Source organism: Ipomoea nil, unplaced genomic scaffold, assembly GCF_001879475.1.
Source record: "Ipomoea nil cultivar Tokyo-kokei standard unplaced genomic scaffold, Asagao_1.1 scaffold1576, whole genome shotgun sequence".
In the NCBI taxonomy this organism is placed as follows: Eukaryota; Viridiplantae; Streptophyta; class Magnoliopsida; order Solanales; family Convolvulaceae; genus Ipomoea; species Ipomoea nil.
Window position 1 is genome coordinate 1,125,462 of NW_017618004.1, and position 19,601 is coordinate 1,145,062.

The 19,601-nt window shown below is 32.8% G+C and overlaps 1 protein-coding gene across 1 annotated transcript; it reads right to left on the reverse strand.

Moving 5' to 3' along the window:
- Positions 1 to 825: 825 nt before the first annotated feature.
- LOC109190300 (probable LRR receptor-like serine/threonine-protein kinase At1g56140) lies at positions 826 to 10,518 on the reverse strand. The gene is made up of 23 exons (XM_019340774.1): positions 10,383 to 10,518; positions 9,764 to 9,941; positions 9,543 to 9,614; positions 9,042 to 9,113; positions 8,857 to 8,928; positions 8,692 to 8,763; positions 8,535 to 8,606; positions 8,316 to 8,387; positions 8,149 to 8,220; positions 7,967 to 8,038; positions 7,699 to 7,770; positions 7,555 to 7,620; positions 7,258 to 7,323; positions 7,067 to 7,111; positions 6,414 to 6,478; positions 5,410 to 5,792; positions 4,923 to 5,118; positions 4,696 to 4,842; positions 2,662 to 2,780; positions 2,077 to 2,287; positions 1,758 to 1,989; positions 1,509 to 1,659; positions 826 to 1,374 (listed from the first exon to the last, which is right to left on the reverse strand). The coding sequence occupies exons 1-23, from the start codon at positions 10,516 to 10,518 to the stop codon at positions 973 to 975; spliced, it is 3,045 nt and encodes a 1,014-aa protein (XP_019196319.1). The 3' UTR covers positions 826 to 972.
- Between the last annotated feature and the right edge of the window lie 9,083 nt (positions 10,519 to 19,601).

Below are 19,601 nucleotides of genomic sequence, written 5' to 3' on the forward strand. Positions count from 1 at the left end.
GAAAATATACATAATATTTTTCTTATGACAGTTATTAATTAAATAAAAACTCATCAATTTGTACAAAATTTACTCTATATGTCCATCATTTGTTTGATTCAATGATTCACTGGCGCGAAAGGCAATTTTAGAAAATGAAATAAGTGAAAAAAGTTACGGAGTATAAATTTTGTAGGAGGGAAGTTGTTAACTATGACAATTTTGGGGTATGCAGAACCATATTAAGTTTGAGAGTGGTAGAGCGTCGCAAATCGCAACGAATTTTAGAAGTGATGAAAAACAACACAAACTATATTTTGGTAATGTGATTGCAGAAATGCAAAATATTTTGAGCAAATATATAAAATAACAAATTGTACCATTTTATATCAGTATAAATTTTAAGTTAAAATAAAAAGTATGGTTAATTTGGTAACAAAAATAGGCAAAAGGGTCTGTGGCACACATGACATGAGGGGTGCATGGGAACCAATTGTTATACCATAGACCAAAATTCACCTTACATTGTGGATCATGGTCTAAAACGACATTCAAATTATGTACATGTAATTAATAAATTATGTATCTGCTACAATTACCATATTATTATAAGCTTGTAATTAATAAATTATGTACCAACAATTAATATATTATATGCTTTAAATTTATTTATAGGTACATAATTTGTTATTTATAGACATATAAACTGAATATTATTTTGGATTGGGATCCACAATACAAGGTGATAATTTGCGGATTAATGACTGAAATAGGAACACTTTTGTGATGAATGATAAAAATGAAAAAAGTATTAAAAAATGTACAATTTCGAAAAAAAAAACTCATTTGAGACATGCCTTTCTGATAAAAACGCATGTCCCAAATGAGTTTTTTCCAGAATTGTATAACTTTGAAAAGTGTCCTATTTTGGTCGCTTATTCATTTTACAGTACATTTCTGTCAATTACCCATAATTTCAATGGGAACACATTCTTAAATTGACCTTATTTGGCCCTCTCCAATGATCTCGTGAAGCAAAGGTCTGGATGCATTTAGATTTAGTGGTGAAGAATTTAAATCTGTTGTGACGCTTGTAGTAGTAGCCACTGATGGATCATCCTGGGAATCATGAATACTACTACTAGTGATGAAGCTGGTTAGATCATTGAACCTCCAGTCAGTGAGGTAGCTGGGCCTTGTAGTTGCACCTACTATCTCAGTGTCTCCTGAAAGCATTGCCACCACTCGGGACATTGGTGGCCGAAATACTGGGGATGTTTGGGTGCACAAAAGCGATACCCCTATCACTCGTTTTACTTCATCCTCATTGAATTCGCTTTTCAGATTTTCATCCACCAAATCAACCTCCCGCTTATTCTCTAGCAGATTCCAAGCCTAAAATCAACAGCAACACTCAGGATCAAGAGAGCACTTAGTTTTTACAATGGTTTTTACAAGTTTATTTCAAACAATATGCTTTTTCAAATTGATATTAGTGATTGATGATAAAGACAAAGCATATGGCATACCCATTCAAGAAGATACATCTTGTCTTGTTCCAAGCTCGTGTCATAGTTTGGCCGGCCACCAACTATCTCCAAGGCAACAACTCCAAAACTAAACACATCGGCCTTCTCAGTAAGGTGGCCAAGCATGGCATATTCCGGTGCAAGATACCCACTACATCAGCAATTAGTTTAATAAGTACTCCGTAATAGTAAAATATTGGATAGAAAGTGAAATTGCATGAAAAGGATATATAGGGTTAAAGATCTTACAGTGTGCCTGCAATACGAGTGCTAATATGGGTCTTTTTATCATCATAGAGCTTGGCCAACCCAAAATCTGAGATTTTAGGGTTGAGGTCTGAATCAAGTAGAATATTACTAGCCTTGATATCTCTGTGTACGATTCTTAGTCGAGATTCCTCATGTAGATAAGCTAGACCTTTTGCTATTCCCAAGCATATTTCAAAACGTCTTGGCCAATCAAGAAATAAGTTACTACATCCTGGACAAAGTTTTAAAAAATAAATCACCATCCTTTCTATCAGAAACAAGTTATAGGAACTAAAGGAGCATAAAATTCTAAGATTACCAAATAGTGCTTGATCAAGACTCTTGTTTTCATGAAACTCATACACAATCAACCGTTTGTCTCTCTCATAGCAGCAGCCATACAACTTCACTAGGTTGCGGTGCTGGACAGCAGAAATTGTTGCAATCTCTGCCACAAACTGGCTCTTCCCTTGGCGGGAGGCCACAGAGAGTTGCTTAACAGCAACAATTCTCCCATCCTCGAGTGTTCCCTGTTTATCATAAGCTTAAACAAATTTCAGTTCACATGTTTCTCAAGAAAATGAAGAACTATGACAATGTGCACAATACACTGTGGACCCTAGTCCACGATATAAATTGCCCTACTTTTTGAGTGCGAAATTGAGGAAAAGTTTCTTCAGCACTTCCATTGTGTTACGAGTCCATATTGATAAAATAAGAGAGAATATATGGGTTTGTCTTATTATATGGGTTTATAAGGCAATGGGTTAGACTAGCTAATTGGTTGGATTCAATCTTTTATTTGGTTTGACCCATGTGCATTATAGCCCAATTTTAGATTATAACACATTGAAAGAAAGAATTACCTACTTTCAAAAAAAAAAAAAAAGAAAGAAAGAATTACCTTGTATACAGGTCCAAATCCTCCCTCTCCAAGCTTATTAGAAGGACTAAAATCACTCGTTCCAGCTCTTAATTCAGCGTAACTAAAAGTATATGGCTTCACATCCATTCCCAAGAACTCTGCACATTCAATAGGAAAAGATGCTAAAACTAATCATACTTTACTAATCAAATGGCGTACATAACATAATGACTTCTTTCCTACCCCCCAAAAGAGAATAGAAAGTAGAAGAAATGTTCTATTCTTATAGGAATGTGTAACAAAGGTAGCATGTTAAGAGCTCACGTTACATACAAGAAGCACAAAATAAAACAGAAGAAAGTATCAAGAATAGCAACTGGAAATGGATTTATTAAAAAAAAAAAAAAAAAAAAAACTTTGTTTACTTGGGATCCAAAAGTCCCTTGCCCTCTTAATTGGGATTAAATTCTGTTTGTCATAAATTTTAAATACTTTTCCCTTTTATGATAGGGCAATTAAATGATTCCCAAAACTAAAAATGATTAATTATTTAGTAGTTTCCCAATAACTAAACTATCTAAACTAATTTAAAGACTAAGAGTAATAGGCTAAATAACTATTTAGTAGTTCCAGATAACTAAACTAAGTAATGGTAATAAATTAAGACTTCTCCCATCCCAACAACTTCCTAAATCACAACACCTCTTGCTTTGGTTTATTTCTGTCTGAATAGCTCCCCCTAGAAAGCATCATTACACCCCTCCTAGACATCAAATTTGCCTTCAAGCTTGAAATTAGGGAACCTTACATGTAAGTTTTCCCATGTTTCCCATGAAGCATCTTCCTCTATTAGTCCCTCCCATTGAACTAAGAACTCTTGAATACCTCGATTGAGTCTAGCTTTCAACACTGCCACTGGATGAAGGATGACATGCCCCTCCATGGTGGATGGTAAGGGCCAAGGGGGGAATATCAGTAGGGGTGGACCCCTTTGTATTCTTTAGCAATGAGGTGCGGAATACATTATGCACTAGGGCCCCTAGAGGAAGATCCACTTGATACACCACTTTCTCTATCCTTCGTAGAATTTGGAATGGTTCATAAGAACTTGTGATGTAGTCTCCTTGAAACTAATGGTAGGCAATACGGCTGTAATTTCACCCACACCCATTGGCCTTGTTCAAAACTCACATCCCTATGATTGTGGATATAGGTTTGTTCCATTCATGACTCTGCCAATTGAAGGTGATAACTGGCATCGCAGAGCACCTCATCCCTATAGGCTATAGTTCAAAATTTCATCCACTGCCTTGAGTTTAGATAATCCAGGTTCGTATAATAAGAGACCAGGCAGAAGCCATTCATACACCACTTGTAATGGCATGGCATGAAGAGATGAATGGTAAGAGGTGTTGTAACAATATTCCATCCGTAGAAGAAACTCCACCCATTTATGAGGGTGATCTCCAACCAAACACTGTAAATACATTTTTATTATTCAGTTAACCCCCTCTGTTTGACCGTCAAATTGTGGGTGATATGACAAGGAAAAAGTTCAGCTTTGCTCCACTCAACATAAATAGCTCTTTCCAAACTAATTTGAAGAGTAAGAGCATAGGCTAAATAACTATTTAGTAGTTTCCAAATAACTAAAGTACTAAACTAGCTGTAATAAAATAAGATGTCTCCCATCCATCAACTTCCTAAATCACGGCTCCTCTTGCTTTGGCCTATTCCTGCATGAATAGCTCTTCCCCGAGAATGCATCATAGCAATACATGAATCTAAAAGATGTTCGTCCATAAACATTATATTCCTCCTTGCTAGCCAATTTGTGCTCCCTACTTCCACTTTTATGCCTATATGAGATGACATTGTAAAAAAAAAAATGCTAGCAGCCTTTCCAATATAACTGATCCTAATCTGCTTTGATCTATAGCAAGAGTTCATAAACCAATTTTTACATACTTCTTGTTGTTTTATCCAGGCCCAGCTATGCTCATATAGTCACAAAATAATGTCTCAAAAGCACAAGCAAAAAATAACAGGATTTGCAGTCAATTTTTTACTTACCTTCATCATCATATGTGTCCTGCCTTTTTCTTCTCTGAACAAAACAATACACAGCAAATACAGAAAGAAAGCTCAACATTCCAACTCCAAAAACAATTCCTACCACCATGCCAGTCCTATTCTTCTTTTTGTCAGAGGGAACAAAATCTGCAGAGAAGTTTTAAAAATCTTTGATGATACATTATTACATTTTACTCAAAACAATAATGGGTGATGGTCATATATACCTCGGGTCGCACTAATCGCTGAAATCAAAGGTCCATAACTACCTTGTGAAGGTACACAGCAAGTTCCTTTCCCCGCCCAAAACAGATGGATGTCCAAATGATTTTCAGATACTTGAACCTTGTATTCCCTTGAAATAGCAGTGAATGATTCCACAGCTTCTTTTTGAATATCAAAATCTTTCTCCTTTAGATTGCCCTGAAAGAGACCAAAAACTCAGCTAAACACCATCATAAGTGAAGATAGCACAAGATATTAGTCTTAGAAAATTTTCAAATTTGACTCTAAATGCATCATAATTAAACAGTAATTATTTTTCCAATTTTGTGTGCAATCTCATCAGAGTAACCACAGTTTATCATTTATAACAGTTTAACTGAGCGTAGCCTTAATCCTCATCTAGGTCATACACACACACACACACACACACACACACACAAGTATGTATGTATAATGCATTATATTAAGCTCAAATTCTAGAACACATACCTGTATATATATATTAAAGACACGCCTCCCAAGAGTCTTCCAAGAAGGAGGGCTAGATTTCAGGATTACTGACTCTGCAAAGTGGAGGGTCACAGTGTAATTACCATTTTCCAAGCCCAAGCCATAGTACCTTAGCGATCCAGCTGAAAGTCTTGCTGTCTGGAAGAGTTCAGAGTCCAAAGTATTTGTAAACTGTGACGAAGTGGAAGTTGTGTATTTTGGACTATTGCTACCATAGGGCAGTCCAACATTGCTAACAGCCCACCTGCCTGTGCTTGTCATGTAATGTGTTGCTGGACCAAGAGTCTCGTTATCCCTCTCATACAGTATTTGATTAGATGACACAATTTGTTGACCACCACACTTGATAGCAAAGCTAGAATCTGAGTGAATAGTGATAAGCAAATATGAAAGTATTAAAAGAACTCCATCCAAAAATGCATAGAAACAGAATAGTAGTCATGTAATAATTTATAACCTCAGAATTTAAGCATGCACAGAGTACAGTGGTAACAGTGCTTCATGAGTATCATGTGTTGACACATATTTAGCAGGTGGGGTGGTAGATTAGGATTTTAGCATGTGACCTTTGGCATTTTAGTATGTGGAGATTACTAGATTACTCCTTTCTTTGGAGTTCTAGCATGTGTCTGTCTGTCTGTCTGTCTGTACAGTGCAAATTATCATCAATGAAAAATACTGCCTTCTTCTATAATTCACATCAAGTATCAAAACTCAAGACAAATATATTTTTCTGTTTTATTTATTTGGCATCCTTTTCGTAGTATGCAGTGTGCAACATTATACAAAAACCAAAAAAAAAAACAAAAAACAAAACCAAAAAAAAAAAAAAAAAAAAAAAAAAAAAAAAAAAAAAAAAAACTAGAGAACAGAAATGGGAAATGAGTAGAAATTCATCTTTAAAGTTAAAAACATTACAAAATTCACCATATTTGTTTCAAGCATAAACTATCAATCAGTGAAAATATTTTGGTTTAACTTACAAATGGGAGTTTCTCGATTGCATTGGAAATTCTTCTGAAGACAATTCAATCCTGAAGACAGAGCACTGAAACGAGAAAGATAAACTGAATCAGATTAACATCAAGTTTAAAATTTGTTTAAAATATCTAAAAATAAGTTTTCAACTTAATTTGCTTCACTCTAGGCCTCTGGAAGAAAAACTATAAAAAAAAATTCTGAGAAAACAGTAGCCTGACATAGGCATGACAAAATTTGTCTCAAACCAGTTACCATTCTAACCAGAACCTTAACCAAGATCCTAAGGTCCTAGCTAAGATTCCTCTGTTTAAGGAATAGAAACCAGAACTGTCCTGATGCGCTCTATAATTTTTAATATTTATCAGTTCAAAAGTATTTTGAACCAGAACTAGAACAGTGACTGGTATTGTACGGTTTAGGTTCTAGTTCCAGTACCGCCAGTTCTTACCTAGAACCAAAAAGTAGTACCAAACCATGGAGATGAGTAGTCTAATGTAAATTTTAAATTGAACTAAACATACCACTAGATTTTTAATTTTTAGAAACATATTTATTATCTATTAATAGATCTATGGCCTGTTAAAATTAAATGGACAATAAAAATAGAGGAGAGTGATTTTCAAAACATGATATATATGGTGAAGTGTAACATCACCGGTCGTTAGAGCTCTCAATGGTAAAGTTATTGCCAACCAGATTCCTGCAAATTATATATCAACACATGGCAACATTAGAATTCATGAAGACACCCCCTATTATATTAGGAAGTGAAAATCTTGAAGCAAAAGGACAGATTAGGAAGGAATATTACACAGTATGTGACATTTGTACTCTATTCATACTTACAGTTGTAAATCTTGTCCACCAGTCCAAGAAGGGAAGCCCCCAGATAATTCATTGTATGATAAATCTCTGAAGGTAAAATATTGACAATGTTAAATAAAGCTAAGTGTTAATGATACTCAACATCCAATAACAGAGAAATATATACCAGAAACATGCCAGATATAATAAGAGTAATTGAACAATTAATAATTGTTATATAAATATAAATCTAAAAGGTTACTTAATGCCTTGAGCTAAGTCGGGATGAATATTTGGACTAGTAAAGTTTACCTTTCTAATTAAACAGATATAACTTACATAATCTGCAGATTTTGGCTCTTCTGTGCAGGCAAAGAACCCGTTAACTTGTTACTACCGAGAAACCTGGAGATTGGAAAGACAACATGTAAAAGTACTATAATGAGATGGTGTCAAAGTAAAAGAACTTTTAGGATCATTTACAAATTTCTGAGTGGACTAAGATTGAAAAGTTGATCTGGAACACGCCCTGTCAAATTATTGAAGCTCAAATCACTATAAGAAAAAAATAAAAAGGACAAAAGGTTAAGTAGTGCTTTTTATGGAATGATAAATAAAATTTTCTCTAAAGTATGCAATTATAATGAACCATTTGTCTTTAGCTTGGGATACAAAATAAGCATCTATCTCTGTTCAAAACACTAGTAGACAAACATTTCAACTAAGAATATCCTTAAACCAGAGGACTTACAACCATGACAAGCTCTGATATTCTCCAATATTAGAGGGGATGGAACCAGAAATATTGTTATTCCGTAAAACTCTGAGGACCAAGCAACCAATTCATTATAGTAGGTCAGATTCCAGAAAAAGAAAAGGTAAAGAAAGAGTATAATAAAACTATGCAGATTGGAGCTGATCATGTCTCCTTACAGATTGCTTAAATTCTTCAAATTCCTAATGAAGTCCAGTGAAGAACTCCCATTCAAAAGATCACTTATCCTCCTGCATGTATTCATCGCAGTAGACATTGAAATATTCTTCACACAGAGAACAAACTTCGTAACACATAAAAAAGTAACTGGTAGGCTAAAACTCACAAGTCAAGCAATGAGGTTAAATTTGAAAATGTAGATGGAATTGGGCCCTGAAATGAATTTCCTTCGAACCTCCTGCAGAAATACAAAATTGATCCCGATCATAAACAATGGGAAGTAGAGAACCAGCAATGGGCATGAGTAAGAATGATTTTCAATTGAATCTAGAAATCAAGTGCAATGGACTTTTTGGAAGGATAATAATCTTATTAACAGTCTTACAAGGTAGTAAGCTTCGACCAATTCCCAATGAAATCAGGTATCCTCCCTGAAAGTTCAGTGTCTGAAGCCCACCTGAAAGAACCAAAGTTTGCTCCACTGAATGCCATTATAGAATGCACCTGATTTTTACTATAAAAAAATAGCCAAGGGAACTTACACTATTTCTAGATTCAGAAGATTTGCAAATGTTGGAGGTATAGCACCACTAACACCAGAACTATCTATGTAGCTAGCAATTGAATAAAAAATTCTATCAATATAAAGAGAAAACTGTAGCTGGCCTCTAGAAGTCTTATTCTTAAAAGCATCAAATCAATCTTACAGTTGTGTTAGTTTTTTCAAATTTCCAAGCTCTGAAGGCAAAGGCCCAAAAAAATTATTTGTGCCAATGGACCTGCAACACATGCAAGTTTCAATCCTCATGCAAACAAATGTCCAAGGATAATCCCAATTATATATATCAACAATAAATCATAATATCCATGAATGACTTTACGAATGTCTTACAAGGATCTTAAGTCAGTTAGCAATCCAAGTTCCTTTGGAAGCTCCCCCGACAAAGCATTAATGCCCAGGCTTCTAAAAAAAGGAATAATATATCCCTTAGCACACATGAAACGCAGATAACTATCAAAGTTATAGCCACAGATAAACTCACTCACAAGTATTTCATACGAATCAAATTTCCAATGGAGGGGGACAGTTTGCCTGTCAAGTAATTTTGGCCTAGATTTCTACAAAAAAAAAAAAAAAAAAAAAAAAAAAAAAAAAAAAAAAAAGAGGAGCAGCCTGGACTTAGAAGAATTAATAAATATACATGCATACATACAGTTATGGATTGTAAATAATCCATAACACAATCAAAAGCTTTGCCGATTGCGTAGAACATAGGTTGTTCAATCAATAATCTTAATAACCTACGGAGTAATTAAAAGGAACTTTTCGAAACTGGCACATAAAATAAATGGTCATGATCCAAATTATACAGTATATAGAAAGAAACCATACAGGACTTCGAGGAAAGTTAGGTTCCAAAGTTCATCCGGAATCACATAAGCAGGGTCTAACGCGTAAACTTTCCTGCGAAGAAAATTTTTGAAAGCAACAACCATTACATCATCATGCGTCTAGAATGAACATCATAAATATACCAAAAGAAATAAAAAGCACATCTTCCCATCTATAATTGATGAACTCCAGAGAAGAGGGTGGAGAAGAAGGTATATTACAGAGCAGTGATGTGGCAAAGAGTGGCATTGTTGTAGGAGCAATTGCATTTGACTGCCGGATTGAAAGATATGTCATCAATGGACGTAGAATCGACGGCGGCGCCAGTGCACAATTGTACACCCTCGTGCGAGTTCTGCCAAACCCTCCATTGTAGGAGTATGGAGTTCAAAATGCTAACTGCAGCAAAGCATCCATGGTTGAAATGTTGAATTCATTGCCAAGTTCTAAGTGATGGTGTGCTAAAAAAAAAAAAATTCAAAAGTAATTTTGAATTGGATATCTAAAATTTTGGGTGATGATAAAAACAATATCGAGAAAAGAGTCAAATAGACTCCTTAACTTTTCACGAAAAGTCAATTAAACTCTTGAACTTTTAAAAAGGTCAATTAAACACATAAACTCACGATTTTAGTTCATTTAACCCCTTTTACCGGTTACTCTTCCAGTTACTTCCGGTCAAAACTTACATGGCAAATTACTTAACAAAAATATTAATATTTGTCTTGCCACATAAACATATGTAAAAAAAGTAAATCAAAAATAAAAATCATCCCTAATGTTCTTCAGCTGCTTCTTCTGCAGACCATCTGCGTTTTATTTTTACAGAATTGAATCTACCATCAAAACTTACTTCACCCATTTCTTCTCCCTCTAGCATGTTCTTCACCTGCTGAAATGGGTTCACCACCAACATCATTTCGTGTTCTTCACCTGCTTCTTCTTTCCATATAAAATAAGCTCTAATTTCACCCATTTTTTCTCTCTATAGCGTGTTCTTCACCTGCTTCTTCTTCCCTAATCTTCTTCTTCTTCTTTTTTCAACGTTCAGATGATAAGTCGAATTGTGCGTCAATTGGAAGAATTTTAGCTTTGAATGCGGCTACATACAGAGCGAAGAGCGAAGAACGAGACCGAGCATAGCGAATGCGAAGATTGAAATCAATTTGCTGAAGCCGATTGTAGATAAAATATGGATAGAGATCACATCGGCGGAGGAAGAGGATAAGGGCTTTGGCAGAGGATTGAATACGAATTGATTCCTGCTTTATTGTTCTAGGTGTTTTAGATTTGGAATGAAGTGTAGAAGGGGGGGAATTCAAGATTGGTTCCAAGGGATGGACTGGCAGGGATGGCGGAGGAAGAAGCGGTGGCTCAAGAAAGGTTGGCGGCGACTGCTACGGTGGCGAAGTTGGCAGATGTAGAGGAAGAGGATGGCCGGAGCAGCTCTCCGCCGTGTGGTGCTCGACTGAGTGATGCGGGTGGGATGGAAAAGAAGAAGAAGAAGAAGTCGAGACGAAGCAACTAGTGAACTGAAAAACGAAGAAGATTAGGAAAGAAGAAGCAGGTGAAGAACATGCTAGAGAGAGAAGAAATGGGTGAAGTAAATTTTGATGGTAGATTCAATTCTATAAAAATAAAACGCAGATGGTCTGCAGAAGAAGCAGCTGAAGAACAATTAGGGATGCTTTTTTATTATTTTTTTATTATTTTTTTTTACATATGCTTATGTGGCAAGACAAATATTCATATTTTTGTCAAGTAATCTGCCATGTAAGCTTCTACCGGAAGTAACTGGAAGGGTAATCGGTGAAAGGGGTTAAACGAACTAAAATCGTGAGTTTATGTGTTTAATTGAACATTTTAAAAGTTCAAGGGTCTAATTGACTTTTCGTGAAAAGTTCAGGAGTCTATTTGACCCTTTTCTCAACAATATCCAAATCAAATATAATACTCCTTTTAGGTCTCATTTTCTGTCCCTAATTTAATTAACTAGACTTGACTTGATAGATGTTAATTTTATGTGTCTCATTTGATTAACTAGACTTTGATTTCACAGAAGTTATTTTTAATTTAATTTTAAATGATGTTAAGTTTTTTTTTTTATCAAGGAAGAGGGAGAAACATAGAAAAAATCGAAAAACTAATTACAAAGATTTCTTACAACGGGTATGCGCCTAGAAAACTGAGCACCATGGTCTACCATCTCTAATAGGTAGAAACAGAGTAGAAACAAGAAGGACATATTTGGCTTTATCAAGAAAAAAAGTGGTGGAAAGGATTAAGAGTTGGACAAACAGATTCCTTTCAAGGGCCTGGAGAGAAATCCTTTTTAAAAAATGTAATCCAAGTCATTCTTACCTATGCCATGAGTGTATTCCTTTTGCCTTTGGAAATGGGGAGAGAAATAGAGATGATCATGAATGCCTTTTGGTGGGGTTGTGAGGGAGAGAGGAGCAGGGGTATAAGATGGAAGCGGTGTGATTCCCTTTGTATTCCTAAACAATGGAGTGGTATGAATTTCAGAAAAAATACATGATTTTAACATTTCCCTTTTAGGCAAACAAGCTTGGAGGCTGATCCAATTCCCCAATTCCCTGCTATCTAAACTTTACAAAGCTAAATATTATCACTTAAGTTCTTTTTTTTGAAGCTACTCTGGGCAGTAACCCCTCTTTTGTTTGGCGAAGTATCTTGGAGGTTCAGAATGTCTTACAACAAGGGTGTAGATGGAGAGTTAGTGATGGTTCCTCTATTTATGTTTGGAAAGATCATTGGCTTCCAAACCATAATTCACCTTATGTGCAAACCCCTATGCCTGAGTGTCTGACTCTCTTGAAGATTTACATGTGGATTCTCTTCTTAATATTTCAAAAACAGCTTGGGACTCAGATCTTCTTGATGCTTTATTTGCTCGTGATGATGTTAAACTCGTTAAAAAAACATTCCTATTGCAGAGGTTAAACATCAAGACAAGATTATCTGGATTGGAGATGAGAAAGGTGCCTATTATGTCAGAAGTTGCTACAAGAAGCTGCAAGGTCAGCTGAGTTCTGAGGATATCCTTTTCTGGACAAAATCTTGGAAGCTAAAGCTCCCTCCCAAATCAAACTGTTCTTCTGGCAACTTTGTTCCTTTACACTCCCAACTATGGATCTTCTAAGGTCAAAACGAGTTCAAGTCCCCTCCACTTGCCAAATGTGTAACCTTGATGATGAAACTGTCTTCCACTTATTTGTCACTTGCCCCCTCGCTCGCAGCTGCTGGAACTATCTTGGCTTTGTTATTTACCAAGGCTGCACTGATCTGCTTGGATGGTTAGAGACTAACTTCAAATCTCTCTCTGATAATGAACTTTGCATTATGATATCTATCTTCTAGAAATTATGGGCTGCAAGAAACGATAAAGTGTGGAACCATGTTATGTCTTCTATGCACACTATCATTAATGAGGCTCAAACATTTGTTTATGAATGGCAACAGGTTAATCTTGGAGTGGAGCATTCTGGAAATGATCCTAGTCATGTTGAAAGATGGTCTAAGCCTCCGGATGGGTGGCTTAAGCTCAATATTGATGCTACTCTGGACCAAAACAGTTCGAAAATGGGTTTCGATTTTGTCCTCCGTAATTTAAATGGTGATTTTATGTAGATCCCTTACAATGGTTTATGTAAACCAGACAAGGCGGAGGCCATGGTAGTTCGTGAAGCTCTTAAATGGATAAAGGCTCAAGGATTTGATCATGTTCAGTTGGGAACCGATTGCATCAAGGTCATTCAGGGTCTTCAAAATTAGTCAATGTTTTCCTATTTTGATCTTATTTTGTATGACATTAGAAATATAGCTAGAGAACTCTGTAATCTCAGCTTTTCGTTTGTTAAATGATATACGAATAGGGTCGCCCACTTGCTAGCTAAGGAGGCCTTACTCATGTCTAATCGTATGGACTGCTTTTCAGTCCTCTATCTCTTTCTTGTTCATGTTTTGGAACTAGATTTCCTTTAATCTATGCAGTTCGTTTCTCTCAACCCATATAGATGCGCACATGAATAAATTTCATTTTCATCATAGAAGTATTTCAAGTTATGTTTTGACTAGTATGTACCATGAGCTTTATCGTGTCTATTTAAAATTTTTTTATAAATGAATGGTTGAAATGCATTTTTTGAAATAATTTTAAAGCTTATGCATGTGACTCATATCATAAAAATAAAATATCTTATTTCTATTTTTTTTCTTTTAATAGTGTGACTATGTTAAACATTCTTATAATTAATCCATAGGTGCATTTCTTTGTTATTATTATTTGAATCGATAGATATGCGACTACTTTTTCTTTTCGAACATTTTTCAAATATTTGTATATGTCTGATCTTTTTTTTTTTTTTTTTGAATGCTAATGGTTCTATTACAATGTAGTATTTGTTTAGAGTTAATACCCAAAATCGTCCTCGATTATAGTGGTTTTTCTCAATTTCGTCCTAAACGACTTTGGTGACCTAATATCGTCCCAGACTTTTGTGTTTCGCTCAATTTAGTCCTAGACTTTTGTGTTTTTACTCAATTTAGTCCCTCATTTGTTATTCTGTCCATTTGGTGTTAAATAAATAGACAATTCAGTAATTTTAATATTGGCATCTCTTTACTCATAGACATGTGAACTGCGAAATCCTTTTTTTTTTACGAATTACTCCCAGAATTACTCCTAAAACTGCGAATATAAAATTTGATTTGCAGGTCCGGGAGTAATTCTAGGTGTAATTCGTACAAGAAAGAGGAATTCCGCACTTCACAAGTTGAAAGTAAAGAGAGATCAATATTGACATTACTGAATTGTCCCTTAATTTAACACCAATTTGACGGAATAACAAATGGAGGACTAAATTGAGCGAAACACAAAAGTCTGGGACGATATTAGGTCACTAAAGTCGTTTAGGACGAAATTGAGAAAAACCACTATAGTCGAGGACGATTTTGGGTATTAACTCTATTTGTTTACATACTTTCTCAGCCTACTAAAACACAAAGAACCAATAACGCATCCACTGAAGCTCGAACTCACAACCTTCTAAATAGAAGTCCAACCCGGATACCATTTGTATATGTCTGATCTAATACTATTAATTTTATAACTTTATAAACAAATAATGTTTATAACGTGACAATGATAATTAACATGACAAAATGTATGATGTGTCAATGAAGTACTATATATAGTACAATAATAAGAATATGACAAAATATATAATGTTGAAATGATAACGCATAAATAACATAGATAATATTTTTGAAATAAATTTACAAGTACCCTTAAACAAAAAATCAAGGAAAAAGTATCAAATTGGTCCCCTAAGTCGAGTGGATAGTGCAATTGAGTCCCCTAAGTGAAAAAAGTTCCATTCAGATCCCCTAAACCTGTAAAATTGTTCAATTAAGTCCAAGTTGACTTGTTTATCAGATTAAATGCATACGGTGTTGACACGTGTCCTTATTTTATTTTTTAATTAAAAATATTATTTATTATAATTTATTATAATAATAATAATAATTAAAAAAATTAAAAAAAATTTAAAAACAAAAAAACAAAAAAAAAAAAACATCGACTGTCTTCCTTCTTCAAGGACAACCGTGGCCGTCCAGCCATGGCCAACGAAGGAAGACGACCATGGCCGTCTTCCAGATCTGGACGAGAGCTACGACATTCACCGCCGCCCTCGTTCCAGACGGAGGGGACCTCCACCGGCTGTCCGGCGTGGACAGCCGGTGGTTGTTTTTTTTTTTTTTTTTAAATAATAATAATAATAATAATAAATTTATTATTATTTTAATTAATTTTTAATAAATAATATTTTTAATAAAAAATAAAATAAGGACAGGTGGCAACACCGCATGCATTTAACCTGATAAACAAGTCAACTTAGACTTAATTGAACAATTTTACAAGTTTAGGGGGCCTGAATGGAGCTTTTTCACTTAGGGGACCCAATTGCACTATCCACTCGACTTAGGGAGCCATTTTAACATTTTTTCCTAAAATCAATTTTAGATAAAGAACTAGTGTAATTCATGCACGTCACTTGGATAAGAGTCAAATAGGCAACAAAAGCACAAAGTGTGGGGAAGCACAAAGTGCCCTCACACTAGGATTTGACCCTAAGATCTCTCATTTGAGAAGCCACATCTATGCCATTCAACCACAAGTCCTTTGGCATATAGATCTTCAATTTCTTTTATTTTTGAAAGGATAGATCTTCAATTTAGTTTTAAATAAAATGTCTAATTTTAGATTTGTGACAATACACAAATATCTAAAAACATTATATGTATCAATACAAGTTATGTCACTACTTTTTGTCTTTTTTTTTTTTTTGGTGTGTGCTGATAAAGGTATACATTACACTCTAAATCTTGTACATTTTATTTTTATGGATAAAGTTGTCCTTATGACATTTTTATTAGAAAAAATTATTATTAAATCATTATACCATTGTTGCTATTTAATGAATTCTAACATTGATGACTTCATCACTATTAACATACACAAACAATATATATATATATATATATATATATATATATATATATATATATTTGGGTGTTAGCTTAGTATTATAGATGTTTTTTATTTTTTTATTAAAATATAAATTTTATAAATATTATTTGCACTACTATTAAAATATATAAAAATTATTTATTTTTCTTCTCTATATATTTTCAGATATGATAATTAAATTTTACCACTTTAAGAATTTGAAAATATAATTTAAACTAAAATTATTTATCAATATTTTAATATTAGAGATAAATTTTTGGCCCCGCACTTACAAAATGCTAGTAATAATATATAGATAATGAATTGTTATTCAAAATTAAGTGTTATATAAATAACTAGTTTTTCTACGCGCTTTGCGCGAATGAGATAATGCCCAATGATTCTTTTTAAGTAAGTATTTCAAAGTATATCAATGCAATATTATATAGAAGATGTTCATGCATAGGTAAATAAATGTTGAATTTGTTTATTTAAATCAGTAATTTAAAGTATATAAATGCAAGATAATATATGAGAGATTGATTATATATAACTGTCACAAAAATAAATAGAATAAGGTTCAAATTGGCCACTAAACGTAATCTGAAAATGTAATTAGGTCACTGAACGAAATAATTTTTAATAAATTTTGAATAATTTTTAATAAATTTAAAAAAATTAAAAAAAAAAATTGACGGGGTGGCCGTCGGCTACCCCGTCTGTTTTATTTTTATTTTTTTTATTTAAATTTTTCAATTTTTTTCTAAAAAATTATTATTAAAATTGATTAAAAATTATTTAAAATGCCAACTCAGCTGTTACGTGAGTAGGTAACCTGCTACAGTTAATGGTAACCTTCTATCCGGTGAAATTGCATACATTTGGAGTGCTCAATGGCTTAATTGCACGTTTTTTAGTATTCGGTGGCCTAATTGCATTTCATGTTACGTTCAGTGACCAATTTAAACCTTATTCCAAAATAAATGTTTGTAACTTTGTAATAACGCTAGTCTAAATACTTTGTCTGATAGTCTAAATAAATACAACTTTTGGTTTAAATTTCTCTAATTCTCGTTTGGGTAGCATTGTCATTGTCTTCATCTTCAGTACATTTTTTTTTTTTTTTTTTGCAGTATGTCATGTGCAATTATGTTATTGTTAGTAGCATAGAGGGATTCATCATGTAATCAGATTATGGTGTAGGAAGCTTTAGATTTGTCTTATTATGTATATGAATGGGATTTTAGTTGTGCTATGAACTCTTTATCTTACAAGCACATGTTGATATTTGATAGTGGTAGTTTAATTTCCCTACATGTTTCGTGTGTTGTGAGATGTGTGTCATAAGTTATCATGTGAAAGTATTGAACAAAATATTAATATTTATTATATTTGTATAAAATACTTGGTAAATAAATAAATAAATAAATAAATAAATAAATAAATAAATATATATATATATATATATATATATATATATATAACATATTTTGTATTATAACTTTGATATTTAATTACAAGATTACAAGATAATGTAAAAAGAAGACAATAGATAATGTAGTGAATATAATAAATTAATAAATTTGAAGGTAAGGAATCTTTGAATTGTATAAAATAAAGATAATACAACTAATAAAATTATATCTCTTTTTAATTTTTTTTAATGAATAATTTATTTTAAATAGAGGCATTATAGACATCTAATTCTAAATTAATTAGAATTATATCTCTTTGATATTTTTTTTAATTAAAAAAAATTAATTAAATGCATATGTATTATTTTTTGTTGTAGCTACTAATTTATTTTTTAATTTAATAAGAGCAATCAAGTGGCGTACGTACTTTTCATCCACAATAATGAAATCATTGATTTTTTAATTTCCATTTGTCGTTGAGACAAATTGTTTTGAGAGTTTTTCAATGACAATTACTATCAATAGAGGATGGTAATAAATAATTCGTAATATAAGATTACAATATATATTGTTATAATAATATAGTAAAAATTAACTTATAAATTTCAATTCTTTTGAAGTTTTCACGCATTGATAAAAGCATAATTGAAATATTAAGTTTTGTTCTCAATAATCAAAATAAGATTAATTAAACGAAAAAAAAAAAAAACTTAACATAAATTTATTTATTTTTTTAAAAGAAGGAAAATCAAATGATTTTCAAAGTTCCTGGTTTATAATCATTGAATGCTATGTATTTAGATGAGCTAATTATTTGATCAAAGTTTATATTAAATTTTATATTATATTTTCTAATACTTTGTAATATATTAGTAGTATATGTTTGATAATTATGCCAACTCTACTTGGGATGTGGTTTGACCCTAAGACATCTCTTATAGAAATTACTGAGTAAGTTAAGAATAATAAATAGTTAACGGAATATTCCGTTAAGAAAGTTTATACTAACAGAATTTAAGGTTATTTAAGGGAAGAAAATAATATAATAAATGGTAAATAAGGAAAATCATTAAGAAATACTAAAATCAAAATAATATGAACCATTCATTTTAAGAAACAATTAGGACCGATATTTTTTTTTATTTCAGTTAAGGGCCTAACATTATTGGCTCTTATTAAAATTGTAGATTGTAGATTGTAGATAATTATTTGTATCTAATTCAAAATAAAACCAATTTATTAGTGAGTACTAAAATTTAACCAATAATGATTTTGGAGTAAGTAAACAATCCAAAATGATCTTTAAATCAATAATTGAAAAGGATAAAATATTGCATTGTACTTTTTAATATAAAAGTACAAATTAATAAAATAGTTTTAAATACTTTTTAAATTTTGAATTAATATTAATATCTATTTTCATTATCAAATAAGAAACTAACATATAAGGTTTACTATTAATAATCAATTTTAAAAAAAAAAAAAAAAAAAAAAGGCTTTACCAACTCTATTCAATAAGAAAGTAAAATGTAATCATTATTAACAATCAGATAATGTTGCACCATCAGTAAAACTATTTATACACATTAAAAAATAAATATACTTTTTAATCAAATAAACATCATATATTATCATGATAAAAAAAATTGATAAAACCTTTTGATTCATGTAGTATTACCCTATCAATCAATCAATCAAAATGAGTTACAAAAACTCTCTATTACTAAAAATGCATTATTACTAGCACACACAAAAAGGGAGAAATATTTGAGAAGGTGTTGCGCACCTTCAGAGGGATCGAGCGTGGCGTTGGTGGTCTGAGCCCGAGATGTGGGAAGATGCTGCGGCCAAGAGATGGCAATTGCTAAAATCATGATGATGTAGAAGTTGCAGGTGTCGTACTTCATCAGATCACCAACTCCACTTGATACCTTCATCTCCATTTGTAAGAGAATTCGGTGAGTCCAACAACTCTTAGACAGGTTCTGAGCACTTAAAATTAATTTAGGTTGAAAAACTTAACGTATCAAGAAAAAAAAAAAAAAAAAAAAAACTTTGAAAAATGGAGAGAAGAAGTTGTGAGGCGTAAGTAATTAAGTGATAATTCAACGG